General features: G+C 40.2%; 1 protein-coding gene across 4 annotated transcripts in view; it reads left to right on the forward strand.

The window, feature by feature from the left end:
• strbp (spermatid perinuclear RNA binding protein) overlaps positions 1-12,508 on the forward strand; it is a 92,005-nt gene that overhangs the window by 59,968 nt on the left and 19,529 nt on the right. For all 4 annotated transcript variants that reach the window (XM_063478751.1, XM_063478753.1, XM_063478754.1 and 1 more), the window contains exons 4-8: positions 793-1,055; positions 2,326-2,494; positions 4,706-4,967; positions 9,040-9,155; positions 9,942-10,037. In XM_063478751.1, the coding sequence (XP_063334821.1) occupies positions 793-1,055; positions 2,326-2,494; positions 4,706-4,967; positions 9,040-9,155; positions 9,942-10,037 (906 nt within the window). The remainder of the gene's footprint in view (positions 1-792; positions 1,056-2,325; positions 2,495-4,705; positions 4,968-9,039; positions 9,156-9,941; positions 10,038-12,508) is intronic.

The raw sequence follows: 12,508 nt of genomic DNA on the forward strand, positions 1-12,508 counted from the left end.
CTGTGGTGTTCCCCCTTAAACCTCTTACCAAGTAGAATCGAGCATGTGAAGAGCTGACATGAATTCCCAAGGCCAGAATATCTGACTGACATGTGGAATGGACTCGGTGAGATGAATTTCTGATAGCCATGTGTGCGTGTGCATATGTGCATATGTGCTAGGGCAGGGGTGGGCAATCTCAGTCCACGAGGGCCGGTGTCCCTGCAGGTTTTAGATCTCACCTTGGGTCAACACACCTGAATCACATGATTAGTTCGTTACCAGGCCTCTGGAGAACTTCAGGACATGTTGAGGAGCTAATTTAGCCATTTAAATCAGCTGTGTTGGTTCGAGGACACATCTAAAACCTGCAGGGACACCGGCCCTCGTGGACTGATATTGCCCACCCCTGTGCTAGGGTCAGTGGCAGTAAATAGGAGCTGTCACTGAAGTTAGAATTAATTTCTTCCCTATAAAAGAGATAACATGTTCTGTGAGCACAAAAGCAACTTGGACAGACAAAAAAGCCAATTGCACGCACACTTGGTGGGATAGCTGTGTTGCATTTTAATTTTGTGTGAAAGGCTTTTTTTTGTTTTTGTTGTTTGTTGTTATTATGAATAAAGTGAGTCCTTAGCAGGGAGTCCAAAGTGTTTGTTTGATGGATTAAAGCTCAATCTGCTGTTAAAGAATGTCCTTGCTGCAGGGAAAGGAAGGTGTTTTTATGCGTGTTCATTTACAGGTATGCAAGCCTGTGTGTTAGTGGTTCCTGTACGTTTTAATCTCTCTGTTATTTGTCATCCTCCCTTTCAGAGGTCCTTTCGTTCCTTCAGTAACGATGACCGCCACGTCATGGCGAAACACTCCACCATCTACCCCTCCTCTCAAGAGCTGGAAGCAGTTCAGACACTGGTATCCACTGTCGAGTGTGCCCTCAAACATGTCTCTGATTGGCTGGATCAGAGCAGCTGCGATGTCCACAACCAGTTTGACAGCCAACCAGCAGACAGCACAGAGGAGGACGACCCTGGTGATGAGCCCAGCGAAGAAACTGAGGATTCAAGTGATTGCTACAGGTAGGCAGAAGAAACACACAGTGGGGCTTTAATTTGTGATTTTTGTTGATGTTTTTTTCAGTTAATGGATTATTTTGCCACTCAAACACAAAATGATTATTTTGTCAAACCTACAAACCATAACCAAAGACGTTTAATGTATTACATCAACAGTTCGGTAAATATACCTATGCCTTTAAAGCTCACTAAAGACATTTTCACACATGAGCTTCAGACCACATCAGCATAATAATAATCAATCAAGTATTCTCACTACTAAAAATAAAGTTAACATGTGTCTATGCCTGGGTGGAGCATGCAGGAGGCATGGAGACATGACATCCACACCAACACTGCTACGGACAGTTATCTGCTCTATTCTCTGAAATTTGCATTCTCACATTTGGTGCCTCCTAAATGAGAGTTCACTCCTCACTTAAACACTAAAGTGTCAAATGTACAAGTTGTGGATTTAGTTTAGGGTTTGTACAGGGGAAATGACTTCCTAGAGAGATGTCATCACCTTGAGCCACCAGGGACTTTACAAAAGATAAGATTGTTATATTTCTCCACATGTTGAGGAAGTTCTGTGGCAAATAGCTGCATTTATAAAAAGAAAGGCACAGTTGAGAAGCCTGGGTTTCTTAATTCTTAGGTCAAAAAAAACAACTTTAGATTTGTGTTTATTCTTCTTTTGCAACCTAGAGTACTGAGTCACTGACCAAAGATTTTTGGCACTTATTAGTGTTGTTTACTTCTCACAGAGACTGTTCATAAATACTTTTTTATGCAGAAGGAAGAAATGAGGTAAACACACTTCTCTGAGATAGAAGGAGCATATGTTGCTCAACAGGATATAAAACAGCCTCCACTGGTGGCTCCTTCTTCTTGAATCTTTTTATTAATGGTTCAGTAGTTTTCATTGATATCTTGAATTGCTTGGTCTGATCTTATTTTGCTGTGTGAATTGGAATTTTAGTATTTCAATCTTTCAAACACTTTTGTGTTTGTTAGAGATTCAGATATTACGCTGATGAAAAGAGGTTTGGATCTCCCGTTGAGTCGACTTCATGCCTGCAGTGCGGTTCTGTTTTTCAGGTCTCGCACAAAATTGTAGGTTAATTTTATAACAAGGTTATTTTTCTCTTTCATCGTATTTAACTCCCTGAGAACTAAGCATGGATTCTGTCTTTGATATTTACTAGTTATGAATTAAAATGTTCATATGCACATAGCTTAAAATCTCATACAAGAGAAGACTTTATATATTTATTTATTTATATGTTTACAGGGAGTCCAGCGGTGGCGGTTTGTTGTGTGGAGTGATGAGGATCGGCCTAGTGGCCAAAGGACTCCTGATCAAAGGCGACATGGACCTGGAGCTGGTGCTGATGTGCAGAGACAAACCCACACAGACACTGCTGGACACTGTCTGTCACAATTTACCCACACAGATTGAGGTTAGAGACACACACACAAATGCACCGAGGCGTGCATGCTTCTCTTGTTTTTTCACTTTCACCTTTAATCTTTGCATTAAACCCGCAATGACATCAGTCTGTCAAATGTAATCCAGGAATGCACTATTTTTACATCACACTCTTCTTCAATGTCAGAAATTAAGCCGTTTAAATAAGCTTCTACATTTTCGTCCTGAATTCGCCAGCTCTCACTGTGTTGTGCTTGTGAGTGTTGAGGAGAGTGTCATGAGTGGTAGCGTTAGCATAAGTAGGCAAGTGACAGCAATATTGTCAAGTGAGAAGTTGAGAGGTGTTTGAGTATGTATGAGTCATGTGTGATTAATACTCTCGTCATTACGTCAGTGTCACATTTCCTCATTAATAAGTCATGGCAAAGAAGTGAGGTCCTGACTTTCATACATACAAGATATACACACATACACTTACAAACACACACAAAATACAGCTCTCTGAAGGACAAGTATCTCTTTTTACAACCTGTGACTTTGACCCCTGTTTGTTTTATAATCTAGGATTTATACCATCTGTTGTTTCAGTTGGGTTACACACCATTTAAATTATTTAATTTGTAGGATATACATCACTGCAGCCTGGTGAGGGGACCTGATTGGAAGGGAAGGATTTAGCAATATAACAACAAATGTAGGGAAACACTTTCCAACGTGGCTGGCAAGTGCAGAAATTACTCAATAAATAAATAGTGCCCCAGCACAACCTCTCTGCTCACAATTACATTTTGAGCTGGAGATGGAGAAAAAGAGCCTGTGTGTGTGTGTGTGTGTGTGTGTGTGTGTGTGTGTGTGTGTGTGTGTGTGTGTGTGTGTGTGTGTGTGTGTTTCCTGTGGGTGTGTGCACACAGAGAAATAATCTCATGTTGCGGCCCAGTGACCAGCGATTTTGAATTTCCCATCAGAGCCAAATGGGATGTAGATGGGCCCTCTGTGACTCACTGCTCATTTAAAGGGCAACTGGAATGTAGACATAAACCCAGATATACTTGTTTTTGTCACTTACAAAGACTAGGTATCTTATTTTCCTTTAATGTTGTTTTCTAGGCTTAATCTGGCTTAATCTGGTCAGCTACTCATGGCCAACTCAAGCCTAAATTTAGCTGAAGAGGGTAATGTTCTGTTTTGGGCTATTACAAAGACTTGAATTCACTGTAATTTCAACCATTACCAACTGTTACAGTACACTGAGACTTAAAGTGCACATAACTGAGGCTGACTGGTTCACAGAAGGCAGGCAAGAAAATGATTGGACTCAATTAATGATGTCAGAATTGTGTTTGACAGCGTGGGAGTTCAGACTTGTTGTAAAGAACAGACTAGCAGCCCGAACACTCAGGAACGCAGGCAAACAAGCAAATACAGATCTTCCTTATTTAACTTACACATAAGCTTTATTTGACATCCCTTTATTCAATATTTTTAATCACTCATGACTGTATATGCTTCATCTGGGCCTCTGTGTGTGTACTGATCTTTGCATGTCTTGTAGGTGATATTAAGCGTGTTAATTTGTTTAAGTTTGTTCTTTACATTACAGGTGTATCAAGTAACAGTTGTGGCTGCTGTGTATGCTGACATGAACATATTAGCATAAGTCATCATGTCGTAGTGCTGACCAGCGAGGTCAACTGTAATTAATTTCTTCAGAATGAAGGTTGAATGAGGCACAGTGTGCGCACAGAGAAACAAATGGGTGTTGAGAAAAACACATAAACAGTGTCTGCAAAACTTATACAGAAGATTCGCCAGCTTTCATCAGATATTACTTGATATCTGTGTCTTCAGTAGATTTTACAGCTCTTCCAGAGTTTTATATAAAGGCTATTTGATGATTAGACGCAGAAATTGGAAGTCTATATTCTAACCTGCCAGTGATTTAAAAGAAAATGGAAATATCTTTTGAAGGGTCCATGTGATCTTTTTGTCTTCTTACACAGTCAGTTCTGTGGTCAGAAGTATCCCTGGGTGTTTTTATGGTGTCCACAAGACTAACTACCATCACTCATTTATTTTCACATGAAAACTTCCCGTTATTAAATCTCCTGTCGTACCTAGTGATGTTGTTGTGGTGTGCTTAAGCCGCACTATGCTGAAATATATTTTGCTTCTTCATCTGTGCCGTGTCATATTGTGGCCTTGGCCTCTTGACTATCGAGTTATGTCTGTTGACACACAACAGAAGCTGACGGAAGAGAAATATGAGGTCACAAGCTCGTTGCCTGAGGCGGCCATCTTGGTAAAAACGACAACAGAGCCTAAACTCACTTTGAAGATTACCCTCACCTCACCGGCCATGAGGGAAGATGACGAGGAAGAAGAGGAGGAGGAAGAGGAATTGGAGGAGGAAGAGCAGGAGCTGGAGAATGGGGAAGAAGGAGAAGAGGTGGTGGAGGGGGAAGTGGAGGAAGAAGAGGAAGACCCGGAAAGCAAAAATGGACGAGGTAGGAGCATAGGAATAGGAAAGTTGTTCTCTGTTTGGCCACACCCAGCACATGCACAATCAATTGGTCTTTGTGTTAACTATGTATATGTTATTAGAAAACTCCACATTTTTTGTCAGACAAGAGGTTTGACCTCATGAACTGATGCTGACACAGGACAAGACAGGTACAGGCAGAGGTGGGTAGAGTAGCCAAACACAATCATATTTCAGAAAAACAAATACTCAAGATGAATTTTTAAAAAATGTCGACATTATTTTACTGATTTGACAGCCTGCTACACGGTGATCCAGGTTAGTTGCTTTCAAGTGTGTAAGTAGAACTTTCTTTATATGATACAAAACTAGTATTACACAGTGCTTAGAGTCATCAAAGATGACAAAAAAAATCTCCACCAACAAGATGCTGCAGACAAAAATATATAAATGTCAAAGCAAGGAAGCATTAATAATGATCTAAACCCCTGAGGATGACTGGTCCCTAATCTAGGAGCCAAGAAAAAATGCTCATTCACCACAAATCTCAAACTTTAAGTGGGCCAAAGCCAGGAGCTGTGAACCTACCAGGATCCAACAGACTACTAATAGGTAGGAGATCAAAACAGCATTGTTCTTAAGAAGTAGTGAGTGGATTTACAGTTTTTAATGTCACTCCTGATTTTCACAGAACACCTGTATAACAAAATCGAGGTGATAAGAGATTAAGCAGCTGAACTTTGGACCAAGTGCAGCGACATCTTGGCTGGAACAAGTATTAAGTGTATTACAATAGCCATTAGTCGATTTGATAGAACAGCGTTTGTTTGTTAAACCTTTTGGAAAAGGGAGACACAGTTTGTCAATAATTCTTAAAGGAGAATTTATTTTAACCTGGATCATTTGTCATTAAGATTGTAGAGATTTAGGGTGACAAGGAGCCACACAAATCTGGCAACTCGTCAGCTGACCAAATCATTGTTTGTGTGTAAGGGCATGGAATTTTATTAACGTAATTCTACATTATATACACCAGTAAATAAAGATGTTTTTAAATTGCATATAATTTTCCTTTCCACTGTCGCTAAGTACTTGCTTAAATGGGGTCGTTTGATTTTTGTTTTTTTTCTCAGTATTATTGTAGGATCTTTACAGTAAGAAGCACCTTGAGGCAACTGCTGTTGTGATTTGGTGCTATATAAATGAAATTTAGTAAATTTTAAGTAGAGAGCTTTTCTACTCTATGCCCCATTCTCAATAGTACTTTTTTTTTTAGCAACCAGGAATCGAAGTAGATGACCTGCGCTACCTCCTGAGCTACAGACCCACTAGTGCAGCTCACACCTTGACTGTTCTTCAGTCTGTCTGGTTAATTTGAATTGGAAAGCCAAATTCCAAGAATAAAGGAGAATAAAGTTTGGCCAATGATGTTTTGTCTCTTGAATCTGCCACTGTAGCAGCAGCAGTTTTTCATGGTTTGGTTTTAATAAGATACCAGAGCATGTTGCATTAATGCCTGAATTAGTCCCCTTATCCAAACCAATTATTACAGAAATACACTGCTCCAAAATGCTTCAGTTACTCTAGTTACTTTATGACATTTTACAAAGTAATTAGGTAAAATCCGAGCTGAAAAGCTCTGGTGTTCAGTCTGCTAACAACACATCCCCATTCCCCTGTTTTCATGTGTAGCAGTTACTGGTTATAATTGGTTGTGGGATGTAAGATTGGGAACCAAGGCCAGCAGGCCAGCGAAATCAATAAGCAGCCAGTAGCAAGCTGCCCATCTATCCTGTGGCTCTCATCCAACTAGACACTCAGGTCTCAGAGAGAGATGAGCGATAGCACGAAGGTTTGCCGTACATCATTCCAGATGCCTCGGCATGATAGAGAGGACCCCTCGTATTTTCTCACCAAGGGGAACACATCGGTTTGCACACATGTTCACTCAGCTGCAAGGAGGAGGAGGAGGAGGCCACACACACACACACAGTCATATTTTGTAAAAATACCTGTCACACTGGATATCTAACTCTGCAGATTTATGGCGATCATATTTTAAAGTGCAGGGTCGAATACTTTTCACATTAACACATGCAACAGCCGGCATAAACACCAGTGGTTTAAGACCAGTGGCAGTGCCTGTTTTAGCTCTGTTTAGGCTTGTCAGGAAATGATTAGCAACATATTAGGGAGATTCATTATCCCTGAAAAAATTTGTTAACAAAAACTTTCCATGTTTCCACGAATGCAGATTGTTTCCATAAGCTCTAGCTGAAATGTTAGACGGGTGAATTATGTCTTCTCAGCTGATAATAGGTGATCATTTATACAGTATTTTCCAGTCACTTTATTCCCATTTGGGAATTGGGGTTAATGTTAGTAGGGTTAATTTTATACATAAATTTTTATGCTACAGATAAATATTTTATTGAAGATATGCACATGTTTTGCATGCATGTGTGTGCTTTACTCACTGATGCAGCTCACTTGCTTTGTGTGGTAAAGGTGGTGGTGGGGTGGGGGTTCACTCCTTTTTTAAAAAAAATCTCCCTCTGTACTCAGTAATACAGGGTAATCCAGAGAGAGATAATGATAAAAGAAGAGCGCTGATTGAGAGAACAGTGGGAGGACAAGCGAGAAGAGAAAGACTAATGATCTGCTAGTAGCTGAGCTGTCCAACACACAGCTGGGTCCAGTCTGACAGACCTTAGGATTTACCATGACACGTCACACTGAAACATAGATTGCACACTACGGCATGCCATTGTCAGGAAGCGCTACACTGCATTTTATAACGCAAGATAAATGCTTTCGCTCCAGCACGCATCGGACGCATTTGACATTTAAAATTAATGCCTCTCGAGGCTAGGATTTTCTTTTTATGGGAGACTGATGAGGAAAATATTTACCTAGTTGTGTTTTCATAGAGCCCCAAAGGGCTCTTTAATGTGTTTTATTTTATCTCCAGTTGGTCCCGCGCACAATAAAACCTTCTTTGGAAACCCCATGTAACGGCATTCATTCATACACAGCTGCGTTTGATTCAGCTTGCCGTGCATATCATAGACTTTGTGCTGTTTCTCAAGTAGCAGGCCAGTTGAAGCTGCACTAACCCAGCCAGCCTGGTGTGTAGGGCAGCATGAATCAAATGCTTACATATAAAAGTATAATGCTCTACTTTTACCAACCATGATGCTCTGACTAAACCCTGCCTTGATCCCTCTTGTGTTGTGTTTGTCTCAGACTGGGTCAAACTATCTTAGATTTTTTTTCTTTTCCTTTTCAGTTCTACTTTAGGAGCGCTTGATTCTGTGTTTGCCCAGACAGGTTGTTGAATTGCTTTCTCTGCACCATCATTTTCTCTATGAGCCTGTGAAAATCAAGTGCACCTTAAGTAATGCAGAAGACAAACAAAACTGCTATTTTGACTCCTGCCTGGTGCAGACTGGATCAAAATAAATAAAATCCTTGTCAAATACATAAAGGAGAGATTGATTTACATTGCTGGGCACAATAAAAATGACTCGATATGCTCCAACTGTGCTCACACACAGTAAATCAAACACTCCTTAGGTATTTGTTTTGTGTATGTCTGTGGGGGGGCTCTCCATCCCACAAAGTTGTCTCTTCCTTTGTAACATTGGTTGCTCTGATGATTTTTTTTTAGTCACTGAGTGGATTTAAAATACTAAACTGCTATTCAGTAGCTTGTGCAATTTTCAACACATCTCTTTCTAGTATGGACAGTAAATTTATGATAATATGTGGTGCAGTCAACACACATTTGACTCATCCTAGTGTTGAAAATGGCACTCCATTTAAAGAGTGAGGAGCCCTTGATGAGCATCCATTGCGGATCTGTAATCCGTGCAGCAAGTGAGCACTTTGTACAAGGAGAGAGCAACTTTATGGCATGAAAAGCACCTTGTATGTACCAAAAATATCCATGCATGTGTGTGTGTATGTATGCTCGCACACACGACTTCGGGTGTGTCTGCGTACATTCACGCGCGCAACACTCAAACACACACACTCGAAGCTGACGTGTGTGTGTTTTACGTTCTCTATATTGGGTTGTTATTGTTTTGTGGCAGTGTTGGGTGCTGCTGCGCAGAGAGTGGAGGCTGAGGAGGAGGAGGAGGGGGAGGTGCTGGATAGACACAGATGTCTGTTGGCCCTGGCAGCGCTGCGACACGCCAAGTGGTTCCAGGTCGGCACCCACTCACTTCCTGTCTTCGTGCCCGATGCTTATTGTAGCCTGACGACTCACCCAGAGAGAATAGTCAGATAGAACTATACTGCCTGTTATGCACACCCAGGGAGTGTAAATGTACTGATTTTACTAAAATAGTAAAATTGAATGTGTATGTTAGAAGAAATGCACTAATGTTTTCTTTTGTCCTCTAATTTGCATTTTCAGTTTGCAGGATGTTGTTTTGCAACATCATGGCAAAAAAAGCCACTTTATACATACCTGCTCCAAAAGTTTAGTGTAGAACTGGAAAAGGGTGAGATTAAAAGTTTTTTTTTTTAAGTATCGTAGGGCTACAAAAGCAATGGTTGATACTTGTTTTTCTTTTTGGCAATTATGTGAACCTGCCTGCTCCGTACAACATGTCAGTGCTTCCCTTCAATTCTCCTTCCATACCCCTTCCCATCTATCTCCCGACTCATTTACCTTATTGACAAAAAGAAAGAAGAGGAAACAAAAGAAAATAGTGGTAGCCTGTGTATATACTAGAGACAAACACAAAACACAAAGAAAAAATAATAATAAACATATATGTTCAGTAAACTAATTCAACATCTTTCGCGACACAGAGTTTTAGAAAGATCCAGTCGCTTCCTTTTGACTGTGGCTTTGTGTTTTTCTGCAGGCGGTAGTCTGTATGTGTTTGAACAAATACCACTGCTCCTATACTCAGTTTGTTCCCTTTTCTCCTCTCCTTTAATCTTCCTCTTTGCCTCCCTCTGTCTTTCCCTTCCACCATCTCAGGCTCGAGTGAACGGACTCAAGTCCTGCGTTATCGTTCTCAGGATACTAAGGGATATGTGCAATAGACATCCCATCTGGGAACCTCTGAAGGGATGGGTGAGTGTTGTGCTCGCCTTGTTGCTTCTCTGTTCAATTACTTATCATCTGTAAATCACATGTTTTATGCTAAAAACTAGGCAATGTATGTAAATGAAACAGGTTACAAATGGAGCTACTTGTGTAGATGGTTTAAATACACTCACTGGACACTTTAATAAGTACACCTTGCTAATGCCAGGTTGGACCCCCTTTTTCATTCAGAACAGATTTAAGTCTTCATGGCAAGGTGCTGGAAACATTTCTCAGAGATATCAGTCCATACTGTATGACAGAGTATTGGGGTCACATACAGAAAAAAAAGTTAGTGTTCATTTTGAGAATAAAGTTGAAATAATATTTTGAGAAAAAAGTCAAAATGCAGCGATTAAAGCTGTTGTTTCAAGTCAAAGAACTGCCACAGCTGCTACACCCTCTACAATATGCCTTTTGTAGATACGCTATTGACATTGCACTTCACACTCAGTCTTAGTGACATGGAAACTGTTTCTCTTTTAGCACATAAGCACAGTGTGGTGATAAATGTTGAAAAGATGGTGCAAAAAGCTACATCTAGTCAGAAGAAAAAAATGGGGGATCAAGTTGTTTCACAAACTCATCTACACGAGGCATTTTGTAAAGCTTATATCAGCCCTAGCAGTTGTTTGACTTAAATCTCTACATTTTGACTTTTTTCTAAAAACAGTATTTTGAGCTTAATTGGAAATTTTGACTTTATTCTCCAAATTAACAATAATATTTTTGTTTCTTAATGTGACCTTCATACTCCTTCATAATACATCACACAATAGCTGCAGATTTGTAAGCCACACTTTTTTCTTATGTTCCGTGGTCTAATTTTTGGAGATCCCATACAAACTATAGCCTCAATTTTCTGTTCTTACCTAACAAGGGTGGCATCGAGTTCCTGCTGCTGGAGCCCATCTGCTCCAAAATTCAGTGTTATGCATTCAGAGACGCTCTTCTGCATATCTCACTTGTAAAAATTGGTTATTTTGGTTATTATCAGCTTAAAGCAGTCCGACCAGTCTCCTCTGACATCAACAAGCCCAGCCAAGCCCATTTCTTTAACGTTTACAGATGGTTGTGTGGAGAAACCCCAGTAGATCATCAGTTTCTGAAATACTTAGACCAGTCCGTCTAGCATCACCAACCATGCCACATTCAAAGTCACCTAAATCAACCTTCTTCCCCATGCTCAGTTTGAACTCGATCAGGTTTTCCTGACCACGTCTACATGCCGAATGTGAGTTGCCATGTAACTAATTCGAAATTTCTGTTGAACAGGTGTACCTAGTAGAGATGGACCGATCCGATATTACGTATCGGTATCGGTCCGATACTGACTTAAATTACTGGATCGGATATCGGAGTGAAATAAAAAATGTAATCCGATCCATTAAATATCAAAAAAGCACCTCACAAAACTTGCGACATGGCGTAACTCGGCTCATAACCTTAGCACGTCGGAGCAGTGTGCTCACGTGATAGAGCGGCTGTGTGTATTTGTAGCCTCGCTACCAAACCAGCATTTCATCTCCGAGAAAGGTTTCCCAGAGAGAAGTAAAGCAAGTGTGTAAGTTCATCTCTGAATGTTTGTAAAGCATTCCCGCGTTAAGCTTAACAACCGATATATGGAGCCTCTTCTCTCTCCCTCTCCTGCTGCTACTTCAATCGTGAAACTGCTTAATGATCAGCTGATCGGCTTTTCTGTCGCGAGTCCGTCTCTCTTCTTTGTTTTTGGCCCACTTCGCGTCAGAAAGAGGAAACCAGCGGCTGAACAACAGCAGCACATTTAACCTTGATAAGCTGTTGTTAGAATTTATTTAATATTACTTTCTACACCAGGATCCTTTTCTACGTAGCTGACGGCTGGTAACTGTGCAGGGGCGGATCTAGCAAAGCTTAGCCAGGGGGGCCGATAGGGCATGAACAGGGAAAAGGGGGCACAAAGACATACTTTTCTTTCTTATTCTCATTTAAAATGTCTAGCTTTTAATAAATAATTATCCGAATCTTACACCCAAAGTTTTAATCTGATGTAAAATGTATAGAAGTCCATTACTGTATATAGTAACTATTAAGTCTAATATACCCTAGTAAGCTATAGTACTTTTTCCTTTGGGAAGGTACCATCTGTGCAGTCTGCAATTCTGTTGAAGAAAGATGTTGAATCTATTTAAATATTGTAGAAAAATAATTGATTTCTGTGCATTTTTTTTCCACACTGCATCAAATTAAAGTTGATTACGTCGATTAAGCATCATGAGGTGGAGGGTGGAGGTGGTTCCCTATTTTATTTTTATTTATTTTTTTTGCTGGGAGTTTTAAAACCCTATTAGTTAGGTTGCTTACTCTTTAAAATACCAGAATAGGGAGGATGGAGTAGGTTTAAGTTTATTAGATTGATCAGTATTGCTGAACTATGAAATATTTTGGGTGCAGTGTATTTTTTGCATACAGGTATAACA

This window comes from Pelmatolapia mariae, linkage group LG7 (assembly GCF_036321145.2).
Source record: "Pelmatolapia mariae isolate MD_Pm_ZW linkage group LG7, Pm_UMD_F_2, whole genome shotgun sequence".
Lineage (NCBI taxonomy): Eukaryota > Metazoa > Chordata > Actinopteri > Cichliformes > Cichlidae > Pelmatolapia > Pelmatolapia mariae.